Source organism: Lipophrys pholis, assembly GCF_963383615.2.
Source record: "Lipophrys pholis genome assembly, chromosome: 5".
Lineage (NCBI taxonomy): Eukaryota > Metazoa > Chordata > Actinopteri > Blenniiformes > Blenniidae > Lipophrys > Lipophrys pholis.
The window spans coordinates 79,950-100,507 of NC_137628.1; the positions used below are offsets into that span (position 1 = coordinate 79,950).

The 20,558-nt window shown below is 44.3% G+C and overlaps 1 protein-coding gene across 2 annotated transcripts in view; it reads right to left on the bottom strand.

The window, feature by feature from the left end:
* The window catches only part of LOC308109621 (E3 ubiquitin-protein ligase SMURF2-like), an 85,268-nt gene that overhangs the window by 14,777 nt on the left and 49,933 nt on the right, over positions 1–20,558 (bottom strand). Inside the window, exons 9-12 of one of the 2 annotated variants that reach the window (XM_080463315.1) lie at positions 15,102–15,186; positions 11,309–11,467; positions 10,501–10,557; positions 1,849–2,062 (exon numbers count right to left, since the gene is read on the bottom strand). In XM_080463315.1, the coding sequence (XP_080319441.1) occupies positions 1,849–2,062; positions 10,501–10,557; positions 11,309–11,467; positions 15,102–15,186 (515 nt within the window). The remainder of the gene's footprint in view (positions 1–1,848; positions 2,063–10,500; positions 10,558–11,308; positions 11,468–15,101; positions 15,187–20,558) is intronic. The other variant, XM_080463316.1, reaches the window with a different exon arrangement.

Genomic DNA, 20,558 nt, shown 5'->3' on the forward strand with positions numbered 1-20,558 from the left:
TTAAAAATAAGGTAAATCCAAAGTATTTTAATGTCTCATTTCTGTCTCCCTACAGAGAAAAAGTGACATCTTTTCCTTTCCTTTCCATACTGTGGTTGCTCAGAGAAGCCGCAGCAGGGACCGAATCGTCTCCATGTGCTGCAGCCCAGGAGGTCGTTTGTCCTGGCGGCCATACGACTCGACAGCAAACCTCTGTAATGTACATTTTATCTCACTATTGCCAGTTTGCTTTTTAAATCTGTACTGTGAGAAGTGTTTAATTATGTATGTATGTATAAGCCTCTTTTCAAGAGTCCAGAAATGACAAAGAAAGAAATCCAAGACACATGAAATTTATCTCATAGTGAAGGGAATAGGTAAACTACAATCTATTTAAAAAGTTAAAATTTCTAACAATTTCTTCCTCATGAATGAGATTTAAATGAGATCTGATTTGTGCAGACAATACAGGAGGGCGAAAAAATTGCTTTAATTCCAGAAAAGATATTTTGCTCTGAGCTATGAGCTCTTAAGTGAACACCTTGTGCCTGAATGAATTTCACCCACCCAGACAGATGTTGACCACCTTATGTAGACCGACAGCACAACTGCGCTGATGTCTGTGTTCAATGTGGCTTTAATTCCTCTCTGACAACTTCTGGAGATGGTTTGAACAACCACAGCAGTATTTCCATCGAATCAGAATGTGTGAACAGGGACTGAGTTAGTTAGAAGGCCCTGAATTCCCCTCTCAATGTTGAATGAATGAACATTTACAAGTGTATATCTTCTTTTAAAAGTGTATTCACACTAAACTATAGAAAAGAATTGTTTTCTTATCCTACAATTGTATGTGTGCGTACATAGTAGCAGGTATTCTGCACTGTTACCCGAATTGTTTCAAATACTAAAAAAAAAGAAGGAAACACGCCTCAAATGAAGCACAAAAGTATTCATAATGACAGTCTTATAGCAAAAAAGAGAATTGTAACATTTACTATTTCATGTAGCTTTTATATTTGATCACATTTGAAACTCTGCATTACTGATATCTGATACTGAATATGTGTAGTTGTTGGTAATCAAGTTATGTCGGAGTGATAGTGAATGCATTATAAGCATATAAAGATCAGCTTGTGGCACTATTACAACAAGAAATGACTTCACTCACTGCCCGTGTTTAACCAGCAAGAAACCCTCCAGTGCAGCGCAGGCTTTCACACTTACCTTCCTCTCTCCACACCTGTCATGTCGAAGGAGGGGGATGACGTCATATATATTTCATTGCTCAGCTTGCAGTTATGAAGTTATGTCTGGCCACAAATGCTTGCCACTGCTGCCTTAGCTCTTTTCCCCACCCAACCTAAACCCCTCCCCATCTCTTTCACTGCTGAAATCACCCAGGAAGAATGCTTGTGCTTTGCTCAAACAAATAGTTGAGAGAGCAAGGGTGAGAAAAAGTGAGGAGAAAGGAACAGAGGTGTTGTGCAGGCCATTCTGTTCGGCGTCTCCAGGTACTGGTTCGGTGTTGCCCTGGGCTATTCCCGATTGTTGTGAACAGGGTGAAAACAATTCAGTAAACTGCACACATCTAACGGTTTGCATGGATATTAAGATTACGACCTGACATGTTGCTCGGATGGTGAAACATGCACATCATACAAACTCAAGGCTGATTCCATCTTTCCATAGTTTACAGAAATGCTTTTGTTCCGAGTGTAAACACACCATGAAAATGTGCCACATTTCAGGACAATGCCGAAACGTCACAGTTCTTAAGGGCTTCAAACAGCTAAAACAAGTGTGTATCATGCCTCTGTCTTTGAGAAAGGTTGTCCTCTGTCTGGATATGTAGTTTGGCGTTCTCACCTCAAAGATCTCCTCACGGCAGACCTCGATACGACAGTGGCCGGCCTGAGGTTGCTGCTGAGAAAGTTCCTGTCGCAGAATCTTCAGCTTCTGCACCAGGTCTCGCTTGTATTTGGGCACCGTCAGGCACTCGGCCTCATCAGGCAACTGGGCTGGAGACAGAGCTTGCTGAGGAACCCCGGGACAACCCTGGTCCTTCATCTGAGGCGGATGACTGCAAGAATCAGCAAATTGTAAGAAAACAGCAGTCGTGATGTTTTTTCAAAGACGCGATGTGCTGCAGAGATCTCGGCCAAATGCAACAGTGCTGTGACTCTCTGGTATTATTAGATAATATGAGTGTCTTTTCTATGTTCAACAAGCAGCAGGTACCAACTCCCGTTTTCTACTGAGTCTGTTAGCAAGGAAAGAAAAACAAACAAACACACGCCTCCAAAACATCAATCTTTGAGAGGGACAAACAAGAAAGAGTGAACATGGTTTTCCACCGCTGTCAACGGCTGTTGGCAAGTAAAGGAATGAAGTTTGAGGTTGAATTTCAAAATTTCTTCTGGGGTCATCAGTAAACAGCTGTTAATATTCATGAACGTTCTGGTATAATGGTACTACCAGCACTAAACAGCCCATCACTGTGTGTTGCTGCTGTGGGATGACTTTCATCACAGCAACCTGCCAGCAGCTCTCTGCCAGGAAAAAAGAACCCAATGTCTTGTGCTCTCAGTCTGCTCTTCTTTAAGAAATACTATAGACTGTGTGTCCACTAAACTATGATATCGTACAGAAACAAAACAGACATACCAACCTCAATTTCACTATTAAAATATCTTTGTTGCAGCTGAACGCAAGAGAAAGTCAACATCAACCTTTCTCAGGGCAGTTTTCTTGTATAGGTAGAAATGAGCCGATCACCATTGTTAAACTATGAGAATACTGACATTCCCTCTCATTCAACGTAATCATTTCTTACAGAGGCACAAGTATGTCTTGCAGGGAATTCCCCAGCAACCCCCCCTAAACCCCTCACATAATTTCTAACCACCTAACCAGGGAAGTTTTTAAGAAATTCCTTCTTCAGCCCTCACCCTCCTCACCAGCCTCAAAGCAAAGCCCCCAGTAAATCTGATCCAGACCTGTGGCCAGGTTGAGCCTTTGACCAGACATTTGGTAAATATCCCCGCCAGGAAAGACGGAGATAAACCTTGTATAAGCAGGAAGCCAAAAAAGAAAGGAAGAACATTTACAAAGGAGAGCAGTGTAAGTCGCTGGGGCCTTCAGCGTACTGGACAGGTAAGTCAATGTGCTCCCTCTCACTTTTCTGTTGCCGCTTCACATCTAACCTCACAATCCTTTCTTTAATTTCCTCTAAATCATTACTCCATCTGTGTCTGTCTCCAGTCCATGACACTTTTACTTCATGTCTGACGGTAAAAGAAGCTCGTAATCGAGGTGGAGTCCCGGAAGGTACCCCGGCCCACCAACCACAACTGGAAATTCCATTATGTGCCCAGTGGAGCTGCCACCTTCCCTGATCCTCTGAGGTCGGAGATGTCGTGTATTGTTGTTTTGCTAATGTCATTTTATTGTGAAAGTCCACAGGTGCTGTGAGACATAACTTCACATGTGCCCCGGAAATAATAGAAATAAAGTTCGGCGTGCTGCTGCTGCTGCTGCTTCGATGCTCGTCATCCTGTCAACTTCTTCAAACACAAAGCCAAACATTCCAGGAGAGAAACAACCAGAACATTTTTCTAAACCTGTGCTGTTGTTTCCATCAACACCCCATTGAAAATGACCTTCACCTTAACTCTACTAGGAATGTTTCTGTGAAATTAGAGTCCGTCAAAGTGTTGTTTTGCAATTTTTACAGAGAGGCCAAGTGTGGGAAAAGGTGTGAGCAAGAAAAGCCGTCTGGGGCATGGCAGACTGAGGGATTTACCTGAAACAATTTAAATCCCCACATTCATTTCTATTTACTCTTGCTTTTCAGGTAATCTATATGGGAAGATGGAATTATGATATCCATGCAAGGGTGAGTTGTGTCGTTATGGCCAGCCGTCGCTGCGGTGCTGGTGGTGAGATGCTTGGGTGGGCCTCACGAAAACATAATCCATCTCTCCCTTCAGGAGGACAGGAGCCCTTATTTTCCTGCACAAAGACGCTGAGCCAGCAGAGGACTTCTTTGAAAGAGGCTACTGTCCTCTGCTGAAAGAGGAGTGTCAAGGCTGCTGTTGGCCAAACAAATGGAGCACGCCATGAGCACTTTGTTGGTTTAAAAAAAAATGGAAAGCAGTCTTTTACAGTAGCAGGATTTAGCCACCCACTTATTCAAACACTTGCTGTACATTTGGGCTTCCTGGCTCAGTGGCTTGAGAAAGACCTATCGTTTTGGGGTTTCCAAACTAACCGGCACACTGTTTTCACTAGACTATCCCTGTATAATCAAGTCCACAGCTATTTATTTTATTGGCAGGCTCCTAGCATGTCAAATGAAGGGTAAGATGGCACTGGAACAGTCTTGAAAACCATTTTAGGAATGGGGAGAAATAAAGATGTCTTAAAACAAAATTGAATGAGTTGCTTTTGGCTCAAGGACTTAAGAACCATATAATAAAACATAATTTCAGCACACTTTTCTCTTTAGCTGCCGCTGTGTAATTAAAAATATGTTTCAACATAGTTTGTCATCTCTCGTTTCCAAATGGGGCAAGCTATGCATATTTGATGGTAAATATAGAAAATACAAGCACAGCAAAGCAGAAAATCTTTTCAGAGCTAAAAGAGTGAAATAGTTCCTACTGATGTTACAACCTGTGTGAAATACCACAATCTTTCAAATTTAATCGAAGAGGAAGAATAGTGTCATTGTTCTCTAAGAAAGAGAGGCTGTGAAAGTCAAGAACTGTAGAGCAAACATTTTCCACAACTGCATGGTCGATAACTGGTCCTGCAGAGTCATGAAAGGCCTCCATCAGTGCATCTGTGCAGTTTGTACCTGAATTTATTGAACGCACAGCAGCTGCCACAATCTGGGAGTAATGAGGGTTGACTTGACTGTAGGCAGGGTAAAAAGCCACATTAGCTGCCCCAAAGCTCAGGCCAGGATCTGACCCTGAGAATCAAACTGCTGTTGCAATGCTGCTCAGTCCTGTCTGCAATACAAACTACAGCAGCGTGTCTTACTGAAGTTAGTCTTTCTGCAAAGATGGGTTGTTATCACACAGACAATCTGTTTGTTTACTAGTATCACACACAAAAAGAGTCATAACTTCCTGTAAAGCAATACCATTGGAGGAAAACCACAGATTATTTCTGTTTAATATTCTCCAAATATAACAGTAATAAAAAAATATTAAATACTACAAGGCTGTGCTGTTCATAACTTTGAATTTGATCTTAAAATGAATTACTGGCAGGAAGTGGCACCATTTGTCAGACGGTATTCAACCAGTTTTTTCAGGTTACATCAGAACAAAAATCTGACCTGAACCTCCTGACCTCCTGCTGCAGTGTGGTTTACCTGCGGCACTGCAGAGGTCCGGAAGAACCTGCAGCATGTGGAGAGCCTCCGGACCACCTGCTGCAGGAGGAGCCTCCCGACCTGACCTGCTACAGGAGGAGAGCCTCCCGACCTGACCTGCTGCAGGAGGAGCCTCCCGACCTGACCTGCTGCAGGAGGAGAGCCTCCCGACCTCCTGCTGCAGGAGGAGAGCCTCCCGACCTGACCTGCTGCAGGAGGAGAGCCTCCCGACCTGACCTGCTGCAGGAGGAGAGCCTCCCGACCTCCTGCTGCAGGAGGAGAGCCTCCCGACCTGACCTGCTGCAGGAGGAGAGCCTCCCGACCTCCTGCTGCAGGAGGAGAGCCTCCCGACCTCCTGCTGCAGGAGGAGAGCCTCCCGACCTGACCTGCTGCAGGAGGAGAGCCTCCCGAACTCCTGCTGCAGGAGGAGAGCCTCCCGACCTCCTGCAGCAGGAGGAGAGCCTCCCGACCTGACCTGCTGCAGGAGGAGAGCCTCCCGACCTGACCTGCTGCAGGAGGAGAGCCTCCCGACCTCCTGCTGCAGGAGGAGAGCCTCCCGACCTGACCTGCTGCAGGAGGAGAGCCTCCCGACCTCCTGCTGCAGGAGGAGAGCCTCCCGACCTCCTGCTGCAGGAGGAGAGCCTCCCGACCTGACCTGCTGCAGGAGGAGAGCCTCCCGAACTCCTGCTGCAGGAGGAGAGCCTCCCGACCTCCTGCAGCAGGAGGAGAGCCTCCCGACCTCCTGCAGCAGGAGGAGAGCCTCCCGACCTCCTGCTGCAGTGTGGTTCATCTGCTGCACAGCAGAGGACTGGAGAAACCTTGTGAGGGTAGCTGTGAAGTTCAATTTTGCACTGAACAATTTGCACAGCTGCTACAACTCCTTCTGCACTACTTAAATACTTCTTAGTTGTACATATTTTAATATTTATATCTTACCTCTTTGTATTGTATTTTATACCATTGTGTGTTTTCTTTTACTGCTGTCACATTTCACTGCTGCTAACACTGTTTTAACCTTGAGAATGACAATAAAGGACTTCTGCTGTTCTGATCAGAGAGGGTGCTTTGGCATTTTTCTTTTCTACAGATTGCGTGCTTACTGCAAATTGTATTTTGTTTTATTACAGTTTTGGTGCTCTTGCACATGAGCACATCTCTGCCTTTTCTTAAAAAAAAAAGAAGAAGCAGTAAACCAGCATTAGAAAGACAAGACTACAAATAAAAATGCATTTAAAGATTTGCAAAACGTCAGTCATGGTAATAAATTGTTCTGCTTTTGTTTGACGGTGGTTCTCAATTTCTAAGCAAATCTACAGCAGCTCAGAGCAATGCATCATGTACCGAAATAAAGCTTGGAAAACTTCTCTTTTAAAATGAAGGCCTTTAACCAGCTTGTTCTTTTCCACTCACTCTTGAACATTCAATGTTTTAATGTACCACCCACAGACAGACACATTAAAAAGTATGTTTAAACAGCTGGCATTTACTGTACTGGTGGGTCACACATAACATTTAAAAAGTACAGTCAAAAATGTCAGCTATTGTATATATTCCAGACATATGCAGGACTTTTTCCAAACCCAATAATTTGCATTAATGTTTACATTTGACAGGTTAAATATACCGCACACACATTGACCAAATATAAACACCCTTAAAACATCAATGCAAATGTTGATATGTCATTTAAATGTATAACCTGGTTGGGAAAATACCTGCTGATGTCCACTAAACCAAAAATCCAGCGCCAGCTAAAAATATCTTCAGCAAATGCTGATATAATCTGTCAGACATACAGTGTGCTGGTGCAGTGAGGAAGCTCAGTATGTGAGAGAGTGCGGCAGACCTCAGTCATGCAGTCTGTGTTTGTCTGACAATCTGAGGCCTTCATCAGTCCAGGTCAAAGGCAAAGGCGCTGAGTCGTTTTTGAATCAGGATGTATGCAGAGACATCAGGAGAGTGAGACGCTAAGCTATATTGTAATGCTGAATGTGTTGCAAACTTGTAGACAAAACAAAGGACGCGATTATAGAGGAGTGAAATACAACCACAACAAAATGGTGAAATATTAGGAGGATTTTACGAACAGCCACTACAATGATTTAGCCGTGTTTCGCACAAGAAAGAAAAGTCTCCAGTCACCTTTTTTGGAATGACTTTTGAAAACAGTTTGTGTCACCATGTGGGAGGACACAGTGAAGTCAAGGACAATTAAAAAAAAGAAAAAAGAAAGAAAAACAAGGACAAGCCTGCTGCGTGAATTAGCCACAGAGGAATCAACTGGTGAAATAAAAATGCCATGCCTTAGAATAGAAGCACTGGAGAAAGTTTTATTCAGAAGGAGGTGAACAATGTTCGGTTTACAAATATACTAAGAAATGTCAGTAGACAAACCACTGGAACAGTAGTTACAATTATTAACTCTACATGGGCGAAGGAAACTTTGGGGATTAAGAGAGATTGAACTGGTTGTTAGAGTGGAGGTGTGACATACTCATGTAGCCATTCGTATTCTAAGTGGAGCATGCATGTTCTGCCTGAGCCTAAGTACATTTTCTAAAGGTATTCCGGCTCCCGTTCCCAAGCCAAGAGAGGTTTATTAAGTTAATTTGTGACTATAAATTGGCTGTAGGCGTTTTGGTGTGTGGCTTCCTATCTTAAGACTTTAGCAGGAATATGCAAACAACCCCTCATGGACTGGAATACAGCACATATAGAAGATGGGTGGATGTTAGAAAGCTCCAAGGAACAATATGAGGTTGATAAATCTGAATTCTGTGTTCATGAACTGCAGCACCCAGACAATTTTGTCAAATTGACTCAAATCAAAGACGCCAATAAAAAAGTGACTGAATGAAAAGATCATTTGGACGTTCTTTAGCTACTAGATAATGCCAACAAGTAGTTACACACTTAGTGAACACACTACATCTTTTATAGACACTGAGCTGCATTTTTTACTCTTTAAATAGATCAACATGTTTCTTCTCACTCTCTTCATGCTTTAATTTAAAAGAAGCCCTGAAGGCGTTAGATGTGTTTGGAAATAAAGCAAAACCAAGTTTAGAATCAAACGGCTCTTTGTTTGGGACTGCCAGCACACAAAAGAAAAGGACAATTAAAAAAAGATGCGCTCCAGCAATAAAGTCTCTTCCAGCAGAGTGAGGGAGAGAATATCTGAGGGAGACAGGACGACGTCATCGAAACATATAAAAAAGGTACCTTGAAAAAAAGCCTATTTGCCTGAACAGAATACTTTTTCTTTTAAGAATTTTTGTGTCTGATTGAAATGTTTATTTTCAAATATAAGGTACAAAAACAATAAGAAAAAAAGAAAAGAAAATTAACAACAAAGTTTTCCTCTCAGTAAATAAATAAATGAATAACAGTAATAATAATGTTATTGTAATACTTGTACTACGCAACATATTGGAGGTAATGTTTTGTCTTGTGGTTGTGAATTTGCACCGTTGCTGCCTTGACCTGGTGTTATTTGCAAAGGAGATCATCTCAATCAGACTTAATACTGAAAAATATATTGGCCAATGAGGATCTGAGGAGGTCGTGTAATGGGTTCAATCAGTGGTTTAATAAAGCCGGATGACTTGATGACTGGATGACTGGATGGTGTTGAGGAGCCAAAGCAGTGTCCGAAGCTGAATATGAAATACTTAACTGACCAAAAAAAAGAAGAGTAAAAGACCTCCTGCCAATGTGGGTTGTTTTCAAGTGTTCAGCCCGAAGCGATGTTGCCAGTATTTGGTTAAGACCGTTAGGAACAAGGACACTAGTGAAAGAGAGCAGCCTTTAATTAGCAGGTACCAGGAAGTACTTTACTTTTACAGCTGCTATACGCTTAAAAAAACCTGAAATAACTAAAGAGTTTAAATACACGACATGCCAGTGGACCATCACATGTCAGAGACGTAAAGCCACACAAAATGTGACCGCTTTGACTTTTGAGTTAAAATTTGTGAGCTTTGATCATATCTTCCCCTCCCAAAAACAACAAAGAAAAAAAAACACACCAATGTATGTGATTAGTTTAGTTCCAAATAATGATGGCAGCATTTATCTGTCCTCGCATTTCAGCAATTTCAAATACTTTAATTCAAACAGTGATGGGTGTGTTTTAATTTTCTTTTCAATACAAAATGAAAAAAAGAGCCCATTTTAAAGTCATAAAACTTAATCTGGAGTCTCTCAAATCGCTCCTAATAAGGAGTTCGACAAGTAGTTAATGGCGCAGATTGGATAGTATCGCTATGCTTCCACTCATGACCAGAGCTTGTGGCACACATATGGATACTATTTCTCCAAATGACCAGATGTTAATTTCCCCAACATGTCTGTTGTGCCAGCTGCTGTTAGCGCAGGAGGTTCTGAAAAAGAGTTCCTTCCAAAAATCTTTACATTTCTGTATTTTTCTGTTCAACTTCCCACTTCAGAAACAAGCTGGTGAAAGACACAGGATTGTTCGGGCAGTCAGAAAACATCCTGAAACCTTCTCATATACATGTGAGTAACAGGTGCCATCATTGGAAATCTACTGCTTGGATGAAGAGTTCAGACACTGCTGTACATTGATGGATGCGTGAGCAGGGAGAGCAAGTGTACTGGGCCTGAGCTCACATGTGCATTTCCCTGAGCGGGGTCGAATCCAGCAGAACAGCTATCGACGAGCTGATCCTAACTGGAGAAGAATGGCTGACAGAGAACACAAACATACCAAAAGCTGGATTCGACGGTCCCCGATACAGACGTCTGGCCTGGGAGTGCATGCAATGAACTTAAATAACATCCATAAGAACACTTCTAACCTTGAGAAAGACTTGTCATATTTACAGTAAAAAGTTTGAGTCAGCATTTTCTCTCATACGTTAAGCATGCGTGTGACTGTGTGTTGAGCAGCTTAGTGCTGAGACTGCTTAATAAAGGCTGCTGAAACCAGTATGAAAACATTTATCAACCTGTGTGGGCCCATTGCTTTGTTCATGTCACAGACCATGTGCAAACATGCATCTATTTATGCAGTGTATTGTTCAGTCTGCCTGCAAAGTTTGTCTGCACAAAAGTGTGTGTGAGAGAGAGAGAGAGAGAGAGCGAGAGAGGTTGTGTCTGCATATGTGGGTTACCTGAGATTAGTGTTCTGGCAGTCCATGGCCACACGGGAACCATTTGGACTTGGGCTGCTGGAGAAAAGTGGAGGAAAACACAGAAAAAAACAAAAAGGGGGACAGCAGAGAAGTTAGTAGAAGATTGGACCATTGATATCAACAAGGGATGAAATTAAAAAGATCAGGTGAGACAGTGAGACAGTGAGAGACAGAGAGACAGAGAGACAGAGAGACAGAGAGAGAGAGAGAGAGAGAGAGAGGGGAGACAAACAAAATTAAAGCATTAAAAAAAAGTATCCACAGACACAGGATACAACTGAAGGCATTAACTCCATCAACAATCATCTTTCAGCTGATAAAAATGACGTGTGATGCTGGTGACCCTATCAAACTGTGCTGGGTCACAAAGGTCCCAGAACAGACATCCTCTCCTCTGGAGCTCTCTGAACAGACATCTATTTCCAGAATGACAAGAATGTGAAGCTACTTCTATAAACTATCTGCTGACATTTCTGTTTACAGAAAACAGAGATTTGATCTTGGAATTGAGGAATAAAAGAGTTGGTAGTCATAGAACAGTTAAGGCACAACAAAAAACAAAAACAGCTCTTTTCAAGTGGATGTATGACATATTAAACTGAATATCATTTAGTTTGAGGCAGTCTGACAACAGATAGAAACATGTTCCTCATTCTCTTTTACATTTTAAGCTAAGAAATCTTGTATTTATCAGAACAGTCAAGGAAATCTTGTGCTCATCTTTGCACACACTCTTCTCATCACTGCTAATGCTATTAGGATGATGGGAAAAGCCTGGAGCGCTCACTTGAGAACGAGATGCAGGTTAGCAGACAGTCGCGGGTCCGTGAACTGTGTCGTTCGGTTGTTATGGTCAACAAAGTAGACCCGGCCAGTGGCAGTGTTTCTGATCTCCCAGCCCGGCGGCAGCGGGCCCAGCTCCTCACAGTTCACGTTGCTCAAGTCCCTGAATAAAGATTCGGCCAGTTAGCAAACGTGATCAATTTAACTGAATCATCTTCTGCAATTATGTACACACTTTGGTTTTAAGTCTGCAATACAGTGCAATACAGTGCAATACAGTGCAATACAGTGCAATACAGTGCAATACAGTGCACTATTACATGGGACTTTTTTTTATCAATTCAAATGAATTATTTTTGATTAAAAGATTAGATTGTCCCATTTACTGAAAAAAGTTGGGTGTATATGCGCAAAAAAATAAAACTACAATTTTGTTCAGTTTGTGGATCAATCCCATAATTATTTGCACTGTGACATTTGTGACATGCACACACAATGTTGCATCTCGTTTTTCCCCGATTTGTTGCGTTTCTTTTCATTATGGACCTCCAAAGGAGGCCTGGGCCAGGACCCTATGGTTTTTGTCATGTTTCTTCTTATTATTATAATTTTTTGCTGCAAACTTGCACATAAACTACCTAAACGCTCATAAAGACTGGCGATAGAATTAAGGAAATGTAAAAATTAAACCCCAGAATGCTAAAATGTCTGTCTCGCGCCACCTAGAAAAACCAAAACGGCCACCACGGCCCGTAGGAATGTTGTAGAGAGATCAAACCAAAACTCAATTGTCCGTCTCATCGGGACCTACAAATCACATGCTGGCACCCCGACCTAAATCCAACAACAAGTTCGCAGTTTGCCTTTCAAAGTACAATTTTCACCCAAAAACGGCCCTCAACCTCTGAAGGAGAATACATTTGACCCCCTAAACATGCTCACCAAATTTGGCACACTCATTTACACTGGATAACATAAGAAAATGTAAAAATTAACCCCCAGAATGCCAAAATGTGCTCTCTAGCACCCCTACAAATACTACAACAGCCACCAAAAACACTTAAACGGCGACCACGGCTCGTAGGAATGCTGTAGTGAGATCAAACCAAAACTCAATTGTTCGTCTCATCGAGTCCGACAAATCACACAATGGGAACCCTGACCTAAATCTGACATGAAGTCCGCAATTTACCTTTCAAAATAAGATTAGCAAAAGCTAGCTTCTCTGAGCATGAATATCTATTGACTTCAGAAACCTATTAAATGACAGAGGACACTCTCCTCCTCAATAATCCCAAATATCATTTTCAGTCGTCCAGCGGTTTTGTTTTTATTAGCCGTCAAAGTTCTGAACACCGAATCCCGCCTCCTCACCCCAGTTTAAACACCATCTCCTCTCAGGGCGAATATCGTATTGCTTTCAAAAAGCTATGAAATGACAGAGGAGACTGTCCTGCTTAATAATTCTGTTCTAATCCAGCAGGTTTTTTCTTTAATTAGCCGTCAAAGTTCCAAACGCTGAGGGAACGCATGAGGGAATGCGTGTACACGCAGCACTACAGACAGTCTGTCTGTCTGTCGAAAAGAGAGGAAGGCAGGCAGACAGACAGACAGACAGACAGACAGACAGACAGACAGACAGACAGACAGACAGACAGACAGACAGACAGACAGACAGACAGACAGACAGACAGACAGACAGACAGACAGACAGACAGACAGACAGACAGACAGACAGACAGACAGACAGACAGACAGACAGACAGACAGACAGACAGACAGACACCTCGTTAAGGATGTTTAATGATTGACGCGTCCACACCGATGGGCGTGACGTGCAGAACTTAGATGTGCTAAAGTTCAGGCTGAGCGACACTAAAACAGCCAAAATACTTGGACTGGACCTGATTATTAGAATATGCATGATTGCCTCAGTAATACACTCTGGGTTCACTTCCATGCAAGTAACATAACGATCCCGAAAATTCCTGCAGAGGGTTGGACCCGAGCGCACAGTGTGGATGACGAGTTTGACGTCACGCTTACTTAAGTTTCACTTTCACATAACAGCAGAGAACATAAGGCCCGAGGGCCAAAACGCACTAAGAGGCTCTAATCTGGTCCCACCAAGCAAGGAGGTTTTAAAGGATTTATACAAGTTTGTTTTGTCATTTCATTGTATTTTGCACCAGAATGTTTCATTAAATTTGACTTAATTTTCAGGAACTGTTTGATCTTGTAAAAATATAGAGAATTTCCTTACATACACTGAACACAACAAATAAAAACTAACCCTAACCCTACGTTCAGCCGCCGCAGTGCGTTAACTGGTTGGGTACATTCAGCGACCACCGTACGTTCAACAGCCCCGGTACGTTCAACGACGGTGACAGTACGTGAGCAGATCACTGAACAAGCACGGTTCCCTCGCTATGGGAGAATCTGACGATATGCCTCTGCCACGCTGTTTTCTCACATTCCTGGTTTCACCATTGAGTTGCGAGGCTGTCAGTGGAAGGAGACGGATACTGACGTCACTCTCCGGCGCTGTTTGGAAATGCTGAGTCAAATTGAATTTTGATCAAAACAAAATAAAACTAAAACAAAACCAGCACTTTAAGCGTGAGTGCAGCGATATAAATACCAACCAGTAACAACCTTTTGACAAAAGTGTTTGCTCTTATTTATAACTTCTGTCAGGAGGCTAAATTATGATTTGAGACGACGACATATCCCGAGGATGGCCCGTCCGTCCGTGAAGTGAGGACACACCACTGAGGGACACGGTGCATGCTTTGCAGCACACATCACATATCCTGGGTGCTTTGAGGGTCTCTGTCCAAAATGACCAAACCCAGAGGCTGCTGCTGCGAGCTGGATGTCGCACTCATGTGCTTCATCACTGAGCAGATGCGACGTGCTGACAAGGCCAAAAAAATAACGCAATAGTGCTGCCTGTAATCATCGGTGAATTAAGTGGGGTACGATTGAGAGTTGGTGAAACAGCACGACTGAATGCAGAGCCACTGGCTTGTGCAGCACTCGATTAACATTCATCCAAAAATGTTCCTCCAACTCCACATGGGACTGAGGGGTCACTGGTTTGGCCGAAAACGACGTGAGGATGAAATCAGAGCAGTGAGACAGTTTTTGGACAGAACGGTAAATGGATCTACAGCACATATATACTTGTATATACAGTACTTATACAGCACCTGTTCGCTGACAGCAGCCCCAAAGCGCTTTTCATGGTTCATCACTTTCACTCATTCACACCATTAGAGGCTGCAGCTGTGCAGGGGGCTGTCACTCCAATGGGAGCAGTTTGGGGTTCAGTGTCTTGCCCAAGGACACTTTGGCATGTAGGCAGGCAGAGATGGGAATCTAACCTGCAACTTTCCGATTGGGAGACGACCGCTCTACCCACCGAGCCATACTGCCCCGAACCGTGAAGTGAGAAACAATGTCTGATCTAGTTTTGGTGTTGCCAGATTTGCAAACATATTGCAAGGTTTGTATTACCAGTGAAACAATCTTGACATTATTAAAACCTGATTCGATGTATTGCCAAATACAGTGGAACTGCAGATGGAAACTAGCTACGGCTACAATCTGGTACCCAGCATGTTTTCTTCAAGATTAATGTTTTTGTACATGGTCCCGAAAGTAAAATAAAGTAAAAATTACGGTCAAATTAACAGCTTTGAATACTCGTTTCAAGACACTTAAAAAGGGCTTTACAGGTAGATACAAAGCTACACCATCAAGTCGGACATCCAAAAAAACAAAGGAGTTACCTGGGCACTCTGGGGTCGTGCCAGGTGCTGACACCAGTCTGTGTGTGGAGGAAGTAGACTTGGCCCTGCTGAGTTGTTCTTTGTTCTACAAGAGAAAAGAATGATTTGAATTAAGAGTGGAAACCGCAGTGAAAACACTGAGGCAAGCATGGAAGTGTTGCAGCATGAGTTTTGAAGTGGAGTCCAAATTGGTACAAGCATTGGACAGCATACTTGTTTATTTTGCAGAAGACAAAGTTGGCTTATAATCTATGAGACCGATAAACTGCTGGAACACTGCTGATCTAACAGTTTCTTAAGGTGTGTGCCAATGCAATCATTAGCGTCCGGTAGGCTTGTCCCAAGAGCAAAGGGGAAATAAAATGTGCAGTAAATTTATCAACAACAAAGTTCTGTGACGGTTTTTCCTTCTTTGCAGGGAGTTAATTGATGCATCTTAAATCGACTTGTTTTCACTTGAAAGTTGCAATTTGTACCTAAAATAACTAAACCAATCCCCTTGGTGAAATTCCTTTTTATAACTGCATTGACCAAACCTATTTCTAGGATATGTAGCCACATCAGAGTGCTCCAGGGAGCTGATAGGGGTCAAGGGGCCTTGCTCAGGGACACATCAGCTGTGGCGTTTGAACATGCAAACTCCGGATCCCATGGCCGCTTCTCTAACCTCTAGACCAGGGGTGCTCAATACGTCGATCGCGATCGACTGGTAGTATTGGTAGATCGCATTACATACGCTCATAGGGCGCGGGTTCCATGCCCTCACTTCCCCCCTTTAACGTTCTCATGGTGTCCGCATTACAACAACACACACACACAAGCATACAAGTGTGCGTATTTAAAAATAGAGCGGGAGCAAAACTGAGTTTGGTTGTGCTTTATTTAAGTATTGATTACAAAGTACTAACATTTTTTTTACCTGTAATCGTCATCAATCAAACCCATCGAACTCCTCGTCCTCTGTTTCTGAATTGAACAGCTGCGCTAAATCTCCATCAAACATACCAGGTTCCTGTTCTCCACTGTCACTCACCTTCTGGGCCGTGCGGCTCCTTGGAAATGATGCCGGCTTTTGCGAAAGCTCGAACAACAGTGCCAGCAGACACGCTAGCCCAAGCATCTACAATCCATTTGCAAATTGTGGCGTAACTCGCCCGGCGCTGCCTTCCACTCTTAGTGAAACTGTGGTCTCCATCGGTCATCCATCGCTCATCCATCGGTCATCCATCGCTCCCACGCCGCTCGCAGCCTTACTTTGAACGGCCGGTTCACACCGATGTCCAGCGGTTGGAGTTCCGAGAATTTTCATTTCTTCTGCTAGCGTTACTGCTTTTAGTGGAATGGTGACCGTGGAAACGCTTCTCCCACTCGTTCTTTGTGTGATGATCCACTGCTCGAGTCTTTCCTCCAACTCGGGCCACCTCGCCTGATGTCCGCGGAAACTCAGCTGCGTCTTCTTCACCTGTCGGAGCTCGTTTTCCAGCTTCCTCCACTTGCGAACCATCGATTCATTAATCTTAAATTCTCTCGCGGCTGCTCGATTTCCATGTTCCTCCGCTGATGGCCTTCAGTTTAAAGTTAAACTGCTTCATAAGCGTGTCTCTTCGCCATTTTCAGGGTTGTTAAAACAACGATGTTCTGCATAACGCACATACCCGTTCATTTATATACAATCCACGCCCACACTTCCCCCTTTAACGTTCTCATGGTGTTCTCTACTACGTCCGCTTTACAACAACAACACACACCATAGGGCGCGCCGCACCATAGGGCAAAACTAACAAGCAAGAAATAAATATATGTTTTGCATTTTTGTAGTAGGTAGATCATTTTGACTTGATCATTTTATAAGTAGCTCGCATGCTGAAAAAGTGTGAGCACCCCTGCTCTAGACCACCACTGCGCCAAGCTAGTTGGCCTGTACGGGGCTGTACTTAATCTCTTTTAATTAGAAACAAAGCACATGCATGTGATATGCAATAACAATTATATTATAAAGTAACATGAGACAGAAGGACACCAAATGACGACAAAAAAAAAATATATAAGGGAAAGAGATTCATTCAATAGCTACTCGGATCCGCTGTTCGATCCAGCTTGCGGCTGAATGGAGTGTGACTGTTGGCACAAAGAGTGTGTTGCTAAATGGGCGTGGAGCTCCACCATCAGGACCACCAGCACCACCATCAGGACCTCCACCAGCACAACCATCAGCACCACCACCAGCCAGGGGTTCAGAGGGTTCAGCTGAGGAGGGGAGCTGCTGAGCATCAGTGACTCACTTTGTCCAACCTCAGCCAGCCTTAGTGGACGCGGCAGGACCTTTTAAAGGGGGCGCAAGGCCAACAGTGCCATTCATTACAACACTTAAAAGAATCATGTATTTTACAGATTCTGTGGGGAAAGCTGTGGCTGACTGCTCGAAGTACAGTTCTCTAAAAAAAGGAGCTACAACACTGGAAAATATAGTTTAACTCCATCATTATTTTCCCAAATGTGCTTGAATGATATATGCAGAGCCAGCTTAAGAATTATGGATACAAAGCAACGGCAAATAACCTCAAGTCCTCAGAGCTAAAGGCAGCTAAGAAAAGTATTCCCTCTTTCTTCTCCATGTTGTGGGAATATCAGTCTGCATAGCCAAAACATGCCAAGAGGAGAGCAGAGGAGAGGAGAGAATGAGGGAGAGGAGAGGTTTTAAAAGTTCCTTTATTAACACATTTACTGAACAACAGTCACCAACAGACTCATCAAAAGAGTTTCCTTAGTCAAAAATTAATATTCAGATCACTATCTTCCCCCACCGAGCACAAACCCCCCCCAACAACCCAAATCTCCTGAAAGGCCGTCACATTGTCCGTCATTTTGTAATAAGTGTGTTCCACCCTCAGTCTGGCCTTCAGCAGACCGCGCAGAACCAGTACCACCTCCACTCTGCTCACACCTTGAGTCTTGTTCTTACAGGTCAGCCAAAAGGCCAGCTTAGCAGTGGCAAACAGGAAATTAATCATCGTTTGAACACTTTTCTTCTTTGCACAGTTTTTTGGACCAAATATAAACAAATTGAGAGAAAAAGCCTCACCAGACCCTTGATACCACATTTTTAGAAGTTCAACCAGTGCTGACAGTCAGGGACATTGTGAAAACAAATGAAATAAAGTTTCTGTCTCTGTACAAAAAACACACTCCTCCCCCACCCCTGGATCCAGGTGTGCACCGTACCTGGTGGTTGCTATCGCACCATGTATGACTCTCCACTGGAGGTCTGCTGTCCGTTTTTCAACCGGCAGCTTGTACAGGGACCTCCAGCTGGTACAGGGACCTCCAGCTGGTAGAGACCTCAAGCTGGTACAGGGAGCTCCAGCTGGTAGAGACCCCCAGCTGGTACAGGGACCTCTAGCTGGTACAGGGACCTCCAGAACTGTCCCAGGTAAAGAGAGGCCACCGAGTCGTTCCCTCAACCTGCACAGTAAGGGCTCAATAGCCAAACTATACAGTTGTCCTGAGATAGGACAGCCTTGCCTGTTTCCCCGTTGCACAGGGACCGGCTGACTCAGACCCACCCCTGTTTTCACCAATACTTGTGCACCACTATACAATAAGGTAATCCATGACAGAAAACCATCACCAAAACCAAAAGCCCTGAGTGTAGAAAACAAATATGAGTGATCCACCCTGTCGAAGGCCTTCTCCTGATCCAAACACACAATCCCAACATTAACCGTGTTGTCAGACAAACAAACATCAAAAACATCTCGAAGGAAGAAAAGATTGTCCATAATAGTTCTGTCAGGTACACAGTATGTTTGGTCCATATGCACAATCATCTCCAGAATGTTCTTAAGTCTGTTAGAAAGAGCTCTGGAGAGCACTTTGTAGTCCGTACAGAGCAGGGCCACCGGCCTCCAGTTCTTTAGTAAGGCCAGGTCTCCCTTCTTGGGCAGGAGGGAAAGTACAGCCTGTCGACAGGAAACAGGAAGAGATCCTGCTCTGCAACACTCCATCAGGACAGCATGGACATCAGGACTGCATGGACATCAGGACAGCATGGACATCAGGACAGCATGGACATCAGGACAGCATGGACATCAGGACCAAGAATGTTCCAGAAGTGTTTCAAAAAGTCAGCAGAGAGACCATCGATCTCAGGAGCCCGGCCTGATGACCACTGGCTGACGGCAACTGTCAGCTCCTCCAGAGTCAGCTCACTGTCCATGGCAGCCTTTTCCTCCAGGCTGAGCTGAGGAAGTCCCTCCAGAAGCTGCCCCCGACACTCCATGCTGCACTGCTCAGCCCTGAAGAGGTCAGTGTAGAAGTCCACTGCATGGCTCCTCATCTCTACCGGACCAAATCCTGAGAGCTTCAGGACTCGTGGTCACTTTGCCTCCTGGGAGCTTCAGGACTCGTGGTCACTGTGCCTTCTGGGAGCTTCAGGACTCGTGGTCACTTTGCCTCCTGGGAGCTTCAGGACTCGTGGTCACTTTGCCTCCTGGGAGCTTCAGGACTCGTGGTCACTGTGCCTTCTGGGAGCTTCAGGACTCGTGGTCACTTTGCCTCCTGGGAGCTTCAGGACTCGTGGTCACTGTGCCTCCTGGGAGCTTCAGGACTCGTGGTCACTGTGCCTCCTGGGAGCTTCAGGACTCGTGGTCACTTTGCCTCCTGGGAGCTTCAGGACCCGTGGTCACTGTGCCTCCTGGGAGCTTCAGGACTCGTGGTCACTTTGCCTCCTGGGAGCTTCAGGACTCGTGGTCACTGTGCCTCTTGGGAGCTTCAGGACTCGTGGTCACTGTGCCTCTTGGGAGCTTCAGGACTCGTGGTCACTGTGCCTCTTGGGAGCTTCAGGACTCGTGGTCACTGTGCCTCTTGGGAGCTTCAGGACTCGTGGTCACTGTGCCTCCTGGGAGCTTCAGGACTCGTGGTCACTGTGCCTCTTGGGAGCTTCAGGACTCGTGGTCACTTTGCCTCCTGGAAGCTTCAGGCAGGTCATCTGCTTCCTCTGCACCACCAATGTTTCCAGGTTAAAAACCAAAAGAAGTGGGAGCATCCATCTCTCTTAACTGGAGAAAAGGTGACCTGACCAGTGCTCCCTTCACTCTTTCCTGCAGGAAGGAGCTCAACTCGGACTTCTTCTCCTGCAGCAGGTTCCCCATAGCAGGTCAGAGTTCCCGTTTAATCCTTCCCCAATGTTTTTAATGCTGATTTCAAGTTCCTGAACTGCTGCCTTGACTTTAGCAGTGGAATGGGAGGTGTGTTGCTGTTTGTGCTTTCCCAACCTCCCACCACTGCATTAAGGAACTAAAATCTCCCTTCTTTCCTTTCCATTGCTCCAGAAAAAAAACAAAGTTCTAGCAGAAAGTTCTGTCCAGCAGTAATTAGTTATTAAAGAAGCAGTGAGATTTGACCCTCCTGCCAGGTGAGCAAACCAAGTCTCTGGTGATGAAGTGGTGATCAGTGAAG